Source organism: Vidua chalybeata, chromosome 7 (genome assembly GCF_026979565.1).
Source record: "Vidua chalybeata isolate OUT-0048 chromosome 7, bVidCha1 merged haplotype, whole genome shotgun sequence".
Classification (NCBI taxonomy): Eukaryota; Metazoa; Chordata; class Aves; order Passeriformes; family Viduidae; genus Vidua; species Vidua chalybeata.
The window spans coordinates 32,175,484-32,191,464 of record NC_071536.1 but is presented as its reverse complement, the minus strand read 5'-3'; the positions used below and the strand labels follow the sequence as shown (position 1 = coordinate 32,191,464).

Genomic DNA, 15,981 nt, shown 5'->3' with positions numbered 1-15,981 from the left:
GATTCTAGTCTTGCATGAGTATAAACCAGAAGTACAAAAGAAGTGTAGGAACCACCAGGTGCTGTTCAATAGAAGGCTGGATTCACCACTGTATGGTTTGGTAGCTGGAGCACTCAGGGCTTCCCCACGGGAAGTGCTTTCAAAGAGCAGTCCCAGTGTGATGCCCACGCCATTCCCAACGATCTCAGTGTGCCTCTGGATTCCAGCTGGCTTCAGCAGCTGGGCCTGGGGCATCCTGCTCTCCTTGCAGGCAGCCTGGGCTTGGCCCACGTTCAGGCTCCTGTGTGCCCTCGTGGCAGAGCATTTGGGGTCAGCTTGAGGGAAGAGCTGTGAAGGGTTTATCCGCTTGATATCCCCACAGCGACAGATGGGATCGTTCACAGGTGCGTGAGAAGTTGAGTCTCTCCACAGGCATGCAAATGTGTCTGGAGGGCATGTGCAAGGCTGCTTTTGGGAATGCCAGCTGTGCTACCCTGCAGCAGGGGTATTTGTGCATCACCTGGATGTGTGTGACCCAAGGTGATGCTCCCAACAAGCAAAAAAGGATCAGAAACACACAGATCTTCTTCTTTTGCCAAGTCTTGTTTTTCAGTCAGTGGAACTGTGATATAGTAAATACAGTCACTATGAGATGCAAGAGAAAACTCCTGTCCATGGTTCTCTATGAGTATATCTGCCTGCCTTAATTTAGGCTAGATTCTGATTTCTGTTATCATTCTACTTTCTGTACATTCCAAATAAATTCATTAACTTTGCCCACATTCCTGTATCGCAAACAATAAATATCTTAAAATACAAGCTGAAACTTTCAGATACACATAGCAACAAAAACATTTAGGAAGAGAACTGTGAGTTGTTACTTGTAAGCTGTGGCTTGGCTTTAGTGGAAACCACTGGGCAGAAATTACCAAACCCTACAAAACTGGAAAAATTAATTCCCTCTGTGGTAGCTTTATGGGCTGAATTCCCTGGCTGTTCTTTACAGGCAGTGGGACTGTCTGATAATTACAGCAGAATCTTTGACCTTAAAAAAGTAAGGAAAGTGCTGAGAGCATTTGTCTCTCGTTAAGGATAATGGGAGTTGAAAGCTTTTAGAACTTTTCAGGATTAGGTCCAAAATTTGTACATCCCAGTAGCAGCACAGATGTGCCAACAAACGGGGCTTGCTGAGGAGTGCAATTAATGTGAAACAAACTGTTTTCCTCCCCCTGCCCAGCCTCAGGTAATTCATTGGCTCTGCAAATTCAGCTCCCTGCCCAGTTCAAAAGACTGTGGAAACATGGGTGTATTGCTTAAGGCAGATGTAGCAGATTTTTTTTTTCTTCTGCCTTTGAGAAGCGACCCAAACATATTGGTAATATTTCTGTTTGGAGAGTTTCGATTTTTTGGCACAGAACATTTATTCCTGGAATACAGCCTACTAGAAACACAAAGTTATTAGCTGTTGGGTTATTACAAAGTTAATGATGGAAGACAGTAACAGTTTAGTAGGATATTGAAATACACATTTAAATATTTTGCTTTTTTTTTTCTTCCAGTGATGCTGAAAGCAGCCTGACATTTCTAGTCGATCAAAAGGAAAACAAATAACCACAGCTATGGAGAAAAAAAGACAGCTACAGAAAAGGGAATTTGGGAAAAGACTTTCTCTGGACAGCAGTCTTGTGGTAAGAATGAATATTTACTGCATTTACTGAATATATCTTATATAGTTTTTAAGAGGCAATACTCACAAATACATATATGTTAAAGGTGTTTATCTCTTCATCACAATATCACAACATCTTGTGATTATTCAGATTCTCCAACAAAAAAGTACTGGAGGAATTTTACAACATGTAGGTAGAAACTTGTCATCATATAGGAACACGTCCCTGAATTAATTGAATTTGCACAAGGAATCCAGACAATTATAACAGATTTTTTTTTATTAAAATACTACTCAGTTTCTGTGGGATCATCCTGTGTTACTTCATACTTAGTATATGAGAGCTGTAAGTGGCTGAGGTCCTCTGTCAGAAATGTCTATCAGGACATCATCAAAAATGTGTTCACCATAGCAAATCTATAAATTAATATCTACTGAAAGAGAAGTATAAATGCCACATGCTGTAAAACAATTGCTTTTCCTGCACCTAGGATTTAAATTCCTTGGAGATTGTAGTCTAGATTTATTTTTTAGTTAATGTTTTCAAAGGATGACTAAGACAAAAAAAGAAGTTTTTAGAGCTATATGCTGAAAATGCTCATAGATGCCAGAAAATGCTCATAGATGTGGAAGAGTTGTGTATGAGGATACAAGTGCCTGTGTCAGGTATTTAGCTTGACAATCTGCAGATACTGAAACAGGCAAAGCTGAGAGATCCAAGGATACCTGTGCCATCTCTTTGACACTCATAGAGGTGGTGACTGTGGGACCCCAAAGCCCTTTTGCCTGCAATGCCACACCTGTGCTAACCCCATTACCTGAATTTTAGTCATTATTACAACTATGTTGTTTCCTTCATTTTATGCTAAAATTGTGGTTTGGGTCTTTTTTCTCTCCAAAGTATAAAGCTCAGTGGCATGCTAATAGCAGTGAACATGGACTCAGCAGGTTTCAGTCTATCCACTGATGCTCTTCAATCACCTGCTGTGTTCTTTATTGGGGTCAGCAGAGCAGATCCACCTTCCCAGGTTTCCACCCCTTTAAGGACTCTGCTCCTCTCCCTCAGGCTTGAGCTACAAGGCACATCTCAGGTAATGTCAGGTGGCCAGTGAAGAAATGTGCAGAGAATGTTTAAAAAGGGCTCTGTCCTTTTCTTGGCACCATTTCTTATGCTGATGAATTTACATCCCCTTTCTCAGAAAAATATAATTAATTGGAAAGAAATAAAAGTAGTGAAGAAGAGTGAATCCTCTCCCAGAGTCTGAGCTGCTCAGGACCCTAAGGAAGAGCTGTTTAAGCTGCCCCTGTGCAGGCCATGCAGCTCAGGGCTCTGAGACTGAGACGTGACTGATTTCAGGTTGTTCAGCCTGCAACAAAACCTGCTCTCTCAGCTTGCACGCACTCAGCAGGTCAGGTCCTGCTCCCAGCACTTTAAAACTCTTTCTAGCTTGTGGGCAGAGAAAGAAGGTTTGGTATGAACTCACAGCTTGATGTAATACACCTGGATACAGACAAAATCTGAAAGGTTTGTAGGCTCAGAAGTCTGTTTAGTCCCTGTTAGTTTCTGTTATTGGTTCTAGGCATACACAGCCCCAAAACAGACTCCAGCCTAAATCCGGCAGCTAAAATGTACTGCTGTGATCCAAACAATCAACCACAGACTGTCAATATTTATCTGGAGAAAAGAATACTCATAGAAACAGGGTACTGAAAGCTAAGGGAAATGCTAGCAGTTCTGGCTTTTGCATAAAGACATTGTTTAATATGGCAGATCAGTACTATTCTCCCCTAAATGTTCTCACTGATGTAATGGACTAGATTTAGCCTTTACTAAATGTATTAAGATAGAAACTTTCATTTCTCAGAGGAGACTGTAATGTGCTGTGTGGGTGGGAACAAAGAACCAGATATTTCTGGCTTCCAGTCCCACCTAGTGGAAATTTGGATTTGATTTATAGGCAAGGTAGGGCACTATGTCTAATTCTTACCCTTCTCTATGAGTAAGGGAGAGTAGAGAGAGACATTTGCCAACAACATAGGAAATACTGTGTGTGTGACACCATCCAAAGTGCTTTGTGTTATAATCAGTGCAATGTGCATATTGAAGCATCCATAAGGACTTAACTGGAGGAGAATCAGAAACCATGGCTGTATGGGATGGTGACACTCCCTCCCTGCTCTTCAGCAAGGGCTAAGTAGGGTGGGAGAGTGCACACAGCTGAAATGAGGCTTCAAGCACTGGCTTGAGGTCAATGAATTAGTGCCAACATGTGGCAGCTAAAGTTCTGTGGCTGATTAACCCATTTTGGTGTTAAAGTGTTGAAGGAAATGTTTTGAGGGAAAGAAATATTGCAATACTTCAATAATTTGTGCGTCTAAACCCATCATGCTGTCATCACCCTGTTGTAAAGCAATATCTTCTGCTACAGGTGGCATTTACAGCAATATCTTCTGCTACAGGTTACATCACCTGTGTTGAGTTTCAGGGCACACATCCATTTGCTGTACTGGGGTGTTACAGGTCTGTGTCTCTGAAGCTTTTCATTGAGCAGAATATGTGTAACTAGATCTGAGAGTGCCATCCATACATTTCACTAGAAACTTCTGAGTACTTTGTTGTCTACTCCCAGCTATTATTTCATAACAAATTGGAAGAGACATTCTGAGATGCAAGTGCCTTCAGCAGCCTGTAGTAAGTCACATGGATGCCTTGTGACTCCATGAAATTGAATCAGGAAAGGCAAAACCCTTTGTATTTTCCTTTTTGTCCCCAAATTCTTGTTCTAGCATACCTCCTCTTAATTATTGCCTTCATATATGTCTATCTTATTTACCCTTGTATAATCAAATTCTGTTTGAGCATCATGCTTTAGCCCAGTCCCCTGCTTGTCCTTGGTTGTCTCTTGTCCTCTCTCTTCCCAAATGTTTTGTGTTTAACCTCTCAGGCATTCAGGGTTGGACACTCTGCTTGGGAAATCTGGCCTTGATTCTCTCAAATCACTTTCTCCTTGTTTGGTGGAGAGTTTAAGCATTATCATATCTCAGAAAGAATTCTAACTTCTGGGTGTTTAAAGAAAATATGTTTCTACTTTTGCACTCTGGACCATGAGATACAAATAGGCGTTTCTGATAACATTCCTTACCCTGCCTGGCTCTGCTGCTTTTCCCATCTGCATCAGATTGTAATCTTCTGTAATGTTTTTTTCCATGATTTAATCTACAAGTATTGCATAGGGATGTTAAAAAAACAACAACAAAAAAATCCTCTTCCTTTCTCTGCTCTTAGACTCTGAGTATAGAAGCTATGAAGGTATTTGATGGCAGAGTGAGAAGAGGAAAGTGGTGTTTCTGAAGAAAAAACATGACTTCTCTCTCCTTAGGATATGGATCTGGACCTTCAAAATACAACCATAAATTTCATCAGCGTTTTGTATTCAGGTCTGGCCCATCAAACAATGAGTTTCAGGCTTCAAATAAGAAAGATCCATGTTAGGGACATCCTTCAAACAGGGAGAAATTCCAGAACTAATGAAGCACTCTTCCTTACACCACAGGCACAGTAACTACTTTTGGATCACTCAGATAAGGAAGGGTTCAGTTTTATTTCCTGTACTACTCTACCCCTTGCAGGTGGTGTCTTGGGGAAATAAGCTTTACAATGAGAGCAAATAATAATTTTAAAATTAAAAAATAAAGTGCACAAATATGCTCATAAAATGTCAGTCATAGGGCAGTCCTTTTTAAACTAGGACTGATGTGATTTTTTTAAACTATGAGTGGTGATTAATGCTTTACTGGAAGTTAGTGGTTTGAAACCATGAAATTTAACCAGATCCAGAATTCTACCACCATTAAGAAAAGCCAGAGGAATTGCTACTACTGCTTCCCAGGTCAAAGGGACATCTTGCTGTTAGCTTCAATTAAATTAGATCTCTATCAGCTTTTAGTCATAATATCCCAGGTGGTATTCCAGAAATCTCCAGTATAGCCCATGGCTGTTACTGCTCTGCAGGTTTCCAATATTGGCACCATGCTGAAGATTTGTTATACACCCACTCATTTACATTTGCAGCCAAAGCGGGTAAGCCTGCAGTGACATTGATGTTTTATAGCTTTGTATTCAGGTGAAACAGTTAGAAAATATTAACTTCATAACAATTTTCACAGGTAATCCTATGAGATCAGTTAGATAGAAAATATCTTTGCAACTTCTGCCTGGCATTTAAAACCCAAAACATACCACCCAAGGAGGATATACCTTTTACAATTTCAGTATATTTTTATACTACCTTATTGTCTCATCTGTTGTACAAGTGATGCTACTGTATTTTGAGTTTATAAAGTTTTCTTCTGCAAATTGATTCCAGTCAAAGCACTACAACTCTGAAAATCAAATTGGTTTGAGATAGGAGAACTAAAGATTGAATCTTCTTTGTTTTAAACAACAAATCTGCATTTGTCATGTATTTATGACATTTGTAAGGATATTTTATTGTATATGTGGTTATAAGATGATAAGATAGACAACAGTTGAAGAATAAGGTGAACTCTGCATCATTCTGGTTTGCTGTGCAAGAAGTCAAGACCAAAGTCATTGCTGTTATTGCCACAGTATATCTGTTTAGCATGAAAACAAACTGCAGAATTCATAATATTGAAGGAGTGCATTTATTTGGAATATGTTTCTTAAATGTCATGTAACACCCATGTCTGATTGTTTTCTGTTAGAAGAGAAACAGTTCTTTCTGAAGAACATTTTGCTTTGTGTGCCTTAAAACCTTTAAGTTTAGTTAAATAGAACAGCTTTTCAAAATGCAAGAGTGTGAATATTTCACAGGCTTTATTTTTTTTATGAATATATTTTTTCCTGTTGAATCTTGCATTTAAGCATAACTAGTTGAAAATATGTAGTGAAAGAAACTAGATAAAAACAGGAAGGAAAGGAATTTTTCTGTGTCCTTTATTCATTTCAGGTTGCAATATACAAAGAAAACTAACATGAAAATTCATAATAAAAAAATGTACTTTGATAGAATTTAGGCACCTTTTTTTTATACATGGGTAAAATGAAGACATATGAGAAGATTTCTTTGTTAATATTTGTAATTTATTATTTGGTATGTGAAGGAGTAGCTTAGACAGGCAATGATATTAAAAAAGCCTCATGAAAGGATTGATTGTATTTCAGGTTTTCCCTACAAAAGTTCTTAAACAAAAAGAAAAATGAAATCCCCAAACTATAAATAGACCCAAAGCCAAGCTTTTAAGTAATTTGTATGAGATGAGGGGAGTGTTAGAACATATCACTGCCACCAGGACCACGTTGGCTACTCTATTCACTGGGGTGTTCTTTGAAAATAATAAAAGCCCTATCCTTTGCCTGATCCAAATGTCCAGTTGCCTCCCAGGCCCTTTTGATCAGGAAAAAGTCAATGTTTCAAGCTGTGCTCTTTATTTATGTGGATAATTCCCAGCCTGACTGCACACATGGTTCACCCTTACAGCTGTGGTAGCATTTAGCTGGGGAGATTTGAGAACAGAATATCTTTTTGAAGCAGCCAGCATTTATCAAAGCAGAAGTTTTTGTTTTATTTAAAATGAGGCTTTTGCTTCTGAAAGCAAGTTGTGGTGAAGAGCTTCAGTGGTGGCTCGTGAACTGTGCCCTGCTGCTTTCATTCTGGTCACAGGCTCCCGTGGGGCTCTGTAGGATGGGCTTTAATGGCACCACTTTGTTGTAATAGGGGTAGAGTGGAATGTCATGAATGGCTCTGGGGCGTGGGAGGAACACCTTCATCTGCCTGCAGCTGGATTGGTGGCATGGGCAAAACCACTGAGTTCAATTGGAGACTGCTGAGAAGTGTGCATGTGTTCTCCGGGGCTGGGAGCCAGGAATTCGGGGGTTAAGTCTGACATCTGTCACCTCTAATCAATTCCTAACTCGGTTTAATACATTTCTAATTCAGTTTTCTCATTAACAAAATTCTGATTCAGTTTTCTTGTCAATAAATTGGGTGTTATAGTAATTTCTTACCTCATGAGTATTCCAGGAATAGTCTGCTATTAGCGTGAGTCTGTGGCTTGCTTTGATATCCTCAGATGAAAGGTGTCACAGAAAACATGACGTTGGAGAAGAGCTGTGAAAAGTGCTGCAGCAGCAAGGCAGGAGGGAAACCCTTCATGTCTGGGAATTAAATTCTGGGAATAGCTCTGACTATTTTTTTTTTCTTTTAGTTGACAGTGACATTCACAGTGTATCTGACATCACTGTGCAACATAACATAATCCAGCATTTCAAAATGAAAGGTGGCATTAAAAATATTGCCTTGTCAGATGTCGGCTAATGTTCTAAGTTTTGTAGCTTGAATATTTTTTTCCACCTAAAAGCTGCTGCCAAATTCCTTTGGAGTCTGCAAGGACTCCATTTTTTGCCCTCTCTGGAATTTTGATTTGAATTTTAATTTGTGTGCTAATTTCTAATCCAGAATTTTGTTCATCTGGGTACGTCGTCATGGAAAAGCCCATGTCACGGGTTGAATCAGAGTTAGGAGTTGCTACACAAGTATGGTTCAGCACTGGAAAATGCACTCAGATTGTGAGCTTCAAACAAAAAGTTTTTGGTGTTTTTCAGAGGCAAGATAAAGCATCCCTAACATCCACTGCATCCAGGGGGAGAGTAGGTCAAGGAGAACAGTTTAATAAAGGTGACAAGTGTGGAATTTTGATGTAGAAGACAGAATACAGGGAAGAGCAGCAGTGGAGTACAGGTTGTGTTCCTAAGTGCAAAGGTGAAGGTTTGCACATTCGTGAGATATGGAATTGACATAAGGGCTCAGTAAACAGGATTCTAAGAAAAATCTATTCATAGCATCATAGAATGGTTTGAGTTGGAAGGGATCATAAAGATCATCTTGTTCTAACCCCTCTGCATCTTCCTCATTGCAAGGATAGTACCACACAATTCTGCAAATCTGTCAGGACATCCTCAGACTGGGCAGATGAAGTGCTAAAAACTGTCTGCATAATAGATAGTCCTGGAACTGACTGGAACTTTGTAGGAAAAGAAAATCCTAGTGGGGTCTGAGTGTGTAAAAGCTATCTAAACAGGACAGATTCTGTTGTGCACACCCAGGGCCTTTAGCACCTGGACTTTGAGGAAACTGAGCTACCTATAAAAATAGTGCCAAGAGCACAGACTGCTCTGCATTTGCATTTTTAATAAAGCGAAAATTGAGACAAGAGCTCTGGTGTGTTCAGCAGAAGAAAAGAGCCATCCAAATGGATCAGTTTACAGCAGAAACTGCTGAGAGGTGAGGAGAAAAGAGAAACCACTGATATGGGAGAGAAGTGTTTAGGCTTGATATTAGCATTCCAGTAATACAAATAATGTACGGAACTGTGGTCTGCATGGATTTAAGGACATCACTTACCAACACAGTAGTACATCTAAGCTACCAGGAGTAGAATCTACATCAGCTTGGTTAAAGAGCACAGTCACTAGTTACACTGAGAGAAATGATGGCACTTCCGTGTAGCAGTGGTAGAGATGGCTGGTTTGCAATGCATTTGCAGAAGAGGATTTGAAAATGAAGAAGTGTGTAAAGCACTGAATGTTCTGACAGCAGTTGGTTACTGTTAGTCACATTTATAAACTCTGAAGCAGCCTGGCAAACCTTACATCAAAATTAAGAATCAACAGTGGCTGTGAGTCCAAAAGGACTCAGCGAACCCAGGGAATGATGTTAGAAATAAGTGCCAGGTCTAACATGAAGAAATGGCTCTGTTCGGTACCAGTGCCACAGAAAGAACTGAAATTTGTTCTTGTGGTGATACAGACAGTGACCTATTGCCTTGATTAAAGCTTACGCCAATAGAAACCAGTGATCCTTTTCAGGAACTGGAGATGTGGATAAACAATGAGCAGGGGAGAGAGGCTTGAAGAGAGATTAGAAATAAAAAACACACGGCCCTGAAAACAAATAGTGCATGGAGCATGTTGTTCCTGAGCAAAACTTTGAATAGTATTCCTACTGGAATATAGCTCAGTGGTTTATTGATCAAAAGCACTGACTCCAACACAGGCAGAAGTGCTCTCTGGGAGAGGAATTGTTTACCATTTGTTGCTGCACATCAAAAGTTATATCAATAGGTGTATAGGGTGACATGGTGACAGCTGAAACAGTACCCACATCCCCAGAGATCATGCTTTGACAAACTGCTGGCTTTTGCTTTCTCATGTCTTTGGCACATAAACTTAAAGTGACAAACACAAGGCTTGAAGGTTAAAAGAGAAGCTTTATAAGAAATTTATGCAGCTGATCTACCATTGTACATTGCCACTGAACTGGATGCAAAAGTGAAGGAAAAGTAAGAACAGAACAGAAAAGGTGGTTTTACTTGGGCCTGCAAATTAGCTGGCAGATGGACTGGGAAAAAACAGGGCAATCATATTCTGCTGCATTCTAAAAAAGCTGGAAAATTGGCCTATGTTGCTACAGAATCTCAGTAATTTCACTGTCAGACTTTTGACATTAAAGTATTAAATTCTCAATAACTCCTAATAAGCTTTTAAAGATACTGATTTAGCTGCAGAGGCGGAACCAAAAATGAAAATGAAGAAAAAAGCAAGAGATAAATGCATGAATTTTGAGTGTTATTCGGGAATGAAAGTTCAGCGTGGTACAATAGACAAGTTGTTACAAAAAGAAAGGGTGTTAAGTGTTCAAGTTCACAAACTCCAGAAACTGAACTTTGTGACTTTTGTGGTAATTTCTAGTTGCAGATGTCAAGGCTTGGAAGAAAGAAGTTATAGTTTTATCTTGGTGCAGGGGAGACAACTGTGCTGAGACTTGGCTTTCCTCTTTGGGACGCATTAAGGAGAAATCTTGCTGTGTTTGATAGTGGATTGTTATTTTGGGTGGAACCCATGTCTCGATTTGGAGGAGTTTGATGATTTGCAGTGTGCACACCAGGCTCTGGTCCCCAGGGTTTTTGGGAGGAGCTGGCAGGTGCCTGCCCTCTGGTGCAGAGCCAGCTCAGCAACCTCCTGCCTGCTGCTGCTTTTTCCCTGAAGGACAGGGCTGCAGACAGGGGACAGCAGCTCCAGTGGTGTGAGCAGCTCCTGGCTGTGATCTCGGGCTGCTCTGTCCCTTTGCCCTGCCCCACCAATTTCAGAGTGGAGCTGTGACAGATGTCAGCCCGGCCCCAGAAGAGGGGAGCACATGGAGAGCTTTGGATTTAAGGGGAGGGTGCACACCCGCTGGGTGTGTGCCACACGATGATGTGCCTCTGTGGCATTCACATTCTCTGGACAGAGAAATAATTCTGTCTCTCAGGAGAAGCACAGAGAGAAGCAGAGAAAACAATCTTTATCTCTGCTCCTTTGTTTTCTCCATGTGGAATGTGGTATGGAGATTGTTTACCTGAAGTGATTGCTGGGTTGGATTCTGGTGAAGGTTGTTTGGGTTCAGTGACCAATGGGATCCAGCTGTGGCTTGGACTCTCAGCAGAGTCATGGGTTTGTGAGTTAGATAGGTCAGTAAGGATTAAATATGTAGAAGAGGATAGTATCTCTTTAAATAGTATATTAATGCAACATATTATAGTTTTAATAAAGCAGTTCCTTCAGCCTCCTGATCTGGAGCAGACATCATAATTTCCTCCCATCAGGGGTCGCCTGATTTTCTGATATGCCTTGTGTGACATGAAGGCTGCGTGCCATCGGCCTGGCCAGGAATAAGCAGCTACCAAGGGAAATGGATGTTCTGGGGACCCTTATCTAGCTCTGGTAAGCTCCCAAAGCAGCAGTGAAATTGGACGCTTTGCCTGCCCAGATGTTAAGAGCAGAAGGCTGCCTGTAACAGGAGATCTGAAGAGATTGGGGTTAACTAAGTAGGGATTTTATTGACAAACCTTTTAAAATGCTTCATGACTTCAGCAATTAAGTATAACACTTATCCTGAGAGGCACAAGTCTCCTCTGTGTCTCCCAGTTGCCTGATTCAAGTGGAATACAATTCTAGGGAGAAGAGAAAGGAAAAAATATGCCCTGTGTTGTTTTATAGTGTTGACATAATTCCCTGCCCTGCAAGACCAAGACCGAATAGTGAATCTACCTCCTGCTAGGTCAGCTATGGCATCCACTCAAATGTCCTGTTTTGAATATTGCTGCATCCATAGGAGAATCTAAATTTCTTTTCACAGACTTGTGTGCAATGTCAATATACAAAGGGAATAAAATAAATCTTTGCAAGAGGATATGTAGGCATTTCCAGGTTGTTTTGTTTTACAATTAGATGTGGTCTACTTTCACTCATGTTCTTGAATTTTGCTAATTTTGTCCACTTACAGTGAATGTGAGATAACCTCAAATCAAAATTACTGCTTTGAATTGTTTGCAAACCAGTGTTTCCAGCCTGTGCTAAAAATTTTGAGGTTTTTATGTTTTAGTTCCAGCTGGAAAAATCTGGCTTTGTTCATATGATATACATACATATATGTACATATACATATACATATATATATATATACACACACATTTCTCTTTTGTTCTTATATATAAATACATGTATATACTTTTGGTCCCCTTGTTCATTTAATTGCATGGCTATAATAGATGATGCACACTAAAATTGATGATGTACAGTGTTTTGCTTCACAAGTTTACAATTTTGATCTTTAGATAAAGTGTGCCTTACTGAAAATTTCAGTTAAATCACTGTGTGTTTTGCCTTTGTGGAATAAGTGTTTCCTCATTAAAAACCAAGCTGCCAAAAAACTGGCTAAATCTTCCACATGGAAAATGTTCTGCTTCATGCTGTCAGGAGAGCCATGCAAAACTCTGCAGCGTAAATATGTCTTTTGCTTGGACCCCTGGAGGCAGGGATATTTGAGGGTAGGTACCCCGATTCCAGACATTTTTCTGTTCTGGGGAATCTGTAGGTGCTTGTGGAGCTCTAATTGCTGGGAATGGCTCTGCTGGCAGCTCATTCCTGCCTCTGCTCCTGCACCTCTGAGCCTGCCTGTGTGCTTTGGCTTTCAGGGCCTTGTGTGACCCAGATAGGAAATGAGTTGGGATCATTGCAAGGCATTTAAAATAATTGGGTATCAACAGCTGGCTTTATGGGAAGCTAACAGTGTAAATCCAGAGAGTTTTTATGATTTCAATGGGTATTTTTCCTCGCGTATAAAGCGGATCCAAGTAATTTTGGCTGGGAAACAGTTTCCCAACTTATTTCTATAATGATACCTTAGAGTTTTTCATTATAGTGAAAATCTCTAGTAGGTCTGAGGGGAAAAATTACCTCCACTGTTTCCAGACACCCAATATGTTTTCTCTGTGCTTGAATTTATGAGTTTTGGCAAAGATAACTCACAATATGATCAGGTTTCAGGGCAGTGATTTCTTGCACTGAATCCCAAACAAAAGTGTAACTGTTCAGAAGGCTCCAATGTGTCTTTGGTGATGTAAAAATATGGGACATTGCTCTCCAAAATCCTGCCAGTCTTTTTGTCTCAGTGTATTATTTACTACACAGTGTATTGAAAGAGTTTTTTGAAGTACAATTTAATTCTCAACTTCTTTCAATGTTTTTACAGCATAAATTGCAGTCCCTGTCAAAAAGAGCAAGATTTGACTGTTGATGACAATTATTTTGTTTCTGTTGCTTTGTAAGTAGATCCAAATATACCTGTTCATTATAGACCTTTCCTGGAAGACAAGTGCTTGAATCAAATGAGAGGTGTAATGCAGAATTCCTCTCAGATTGGGATGTTAGACTGGGACAAAACAGGTATTTTCACCCTGGGAAACTTGTTTCAATGCTTTGACATTTTGGTTTCAATTAAATTTACTTTTTTTTTTTTTTTACTTATAAATGGTGAAAATATCTTCTCTTGAACTGAATTTATTTTTCCCATCTTTGTTGCATCTTCTATGGCCTTAAATGCACCATGCTTGAGTTTGCAAACAAAAAACTTCTGGTTCATAGGAAGAAGGAAGTGTGGGTGTGTACATTGGAGTCATGTAAATTGATATCCCCAGAAATGAAAAGTGTTCTGTTATCCTAAAGGAAATCTGTTCTTTTTAAGAATTATATTGTCATTGCCCTTCAAAAATTCTGATTCTTCATGTGGAAACTGCAGTCTCCTCTGGAGTAGTCTATAGAAAATTCCTGAATAGCTTTGCTAAAGCTGTAAAAGATGCTGTTTTCACTTTTAGCCAGAATATCTATTGCCTTACTCCACTAAGAAGAAACTTCAGTGGCACTGATTAGAGAGATATCTCAGACAGGAAAGTGCACACTCCACATATGTTAAAGTGATAGAATCTGACATTCCAAGTACTTGCATCTTATCTCATTCATGTATCATGGAGTTTCATTCCTGAAACTCTGGAACTCAGTGGATTTGTTCTGATGTACATTTACATGAGACAAAAATCAAGATAAAGTCCTCCATTTATTCTGTAGGTATTTCCATTCAAACATTTTTTTAGTTATCAGCTAGTGTGTCCTGCCTGTTTCTTCTCTTCTCTTGCTCTTACTGAGGGTCGGACTGGAGATTTCTCTCATGTTGTGTCTTTGTAGATTGGATCATCTTGTGATACTGAATCATGCTGACTGTCACTGGCAAAGCAGCAGGTTCCTCCTAGCCCTCTTCCCTGTGTGGTTCTGTTTGATGGGATTCTTATAAGCTTTCCAACCACTTTGTAATCTCAGTTTCATCTGTGACTTCAAGCTTTCCTTTGAGCATCACATCAACTACATTGTCGAGGCTTTCTTTTTTTTTTTTTTTATCTGCATAGGAATCCAGGAAAAGCTCAGGTCTTGCTGTCTCAGCAGGACACAGAGGGTCTGATTTATGTCTGGATAACAGCACAGGTTGAATTATTGCAGTAGCTGGTTCACAGCCTCCCAGATTGGCTGCTACATGGTGTTCTTAAGTTTGTGCAAAATTCACTCTATGTGCTAAAGGGCATCCAGTTAAATGTGTGAAATTGGCACACCACACCTGTACAGGGCAGTGAATTATGTTGGAATGTGGCATTGTTTAACCTAAAAGGTTTTAACTATTCTCCCCTCCCCATATGCCCATATCCTGGACTATCCCAGTGTCTGTGTGAAGTATGAATGGATTTAATGAATGTAACATCTCACTGTAGAGGTTGTCTCACAACCCTCACTCATTGAGACCTTGGGCACTGCTGGTGTCCAGTGCTGGTTGTGTTGCTGCTTCCCTCTGGTGCAGAAACTCTGATTCCCTTCAGAGTCTGTCCTAAGTAACCTGGAAATTTCCTTTGACAGAGGTTATGAGTTTCAAAGGAATTAAGTTGTTTTTATTTTTGCATTCACCAGTTTTATGGTTATAATATTTTGATTTATAATTGCTTAGTTCTGCTGGTTGTTAATTGACTAATGACAGACGTATTACTTTGGGCATTCCACTTTGGGTACTTTGTTTACAGGAATGTTGGAAATCTTGAAATAGGGGTCCCATTAAGTTGAACTCTGAAAACTTTCAAACGTCTTGAGTCACTGGTTCCTTTGAAAATCTTCACCAGCATGCCTTCACCTGTCCAGAAATCACATTTACAAGATGTGCTTGACAGGGGGTTGCTAGCTGCAGAAATTCAGCCTTATCTATAAAACCGAAGTAAAGATTGATAATCATGCATGGATCAAAGTATTCTTCATCTGTCAAAACTTTGCTAATGCAGATATGATCATTAAAATTACTTTTCTATCTATAAAGAATAGTTTATACAGCACCAAAACTCTTTGAGTACAGAATTAGCTTTCTGAAATGAGCAATTATATTAGTTAATGCATTTAAACATTAAGATTAATTAAAAACAAAATCCTTTTGTTTATTTTGTTTATTAATCCTTTTGTTTATTTTAAAAATAAAATCCTTTTGTAAATTAAAGGATGTGAGATGATTTTAAAAAATACTTTAGTGGAGGAAAAATATTAAAATTTTTAAAAGGTTTACAGTAAGTACATTTAAATTCTTTTCACACTGTTTTTTGTAGCTACAAGTTGCTTTTTCAGCAGAGCTTCTTCTTTCTTCCAAATGGTAAATACGTACTCCATGTTCTTCCATTTGCATAAAGAGGGAGCACCAGTGCTTTCTTGAAAACTGTTCAGAATAACTGTTAAATCCTACTGGGATGGGACAAAACTGGAAAGATGCTCATTGTTTATCTGAGTCTCCACCTAACTGCAGAGGCTGGACAGGGCACGTGGTCAATTCCAGCACTCCTGGAGCTCACAGTGGTGTAAGGGCAGAATGAGAGAGGGTAACGTGTATCACGTGGGTCCATCTCAGATGTAACAC

At 39.6% G+C, this 15,981-nt stretch overlaps 1 protein-coding gene across 1 annotated transcript in view; it reads left to right on the top strand.

The window, feature by feature from the left end:
* The window catches only part of NCKAP5 (NCK associated protein 5), a 354,946-nt gene that overhangs the window by 17,641 nt on the left and 321,324 nt on the right, over positions 1 to 15,981 (top strand). Inside the window, exon 2 of the mRNA XM_053948355.1 lies at positions 1,539 to 1,667. Coding sequence (XP_053804330.1) covers positions 1,599 to 1,667 — 69 coding nt within the window. The 5' untranslated portion in view covers positions 1,539 to 1,598. The remainder of the gene's footprint in view (positions 1 to 1,538; positions 1,668 to 15,981) is intronic.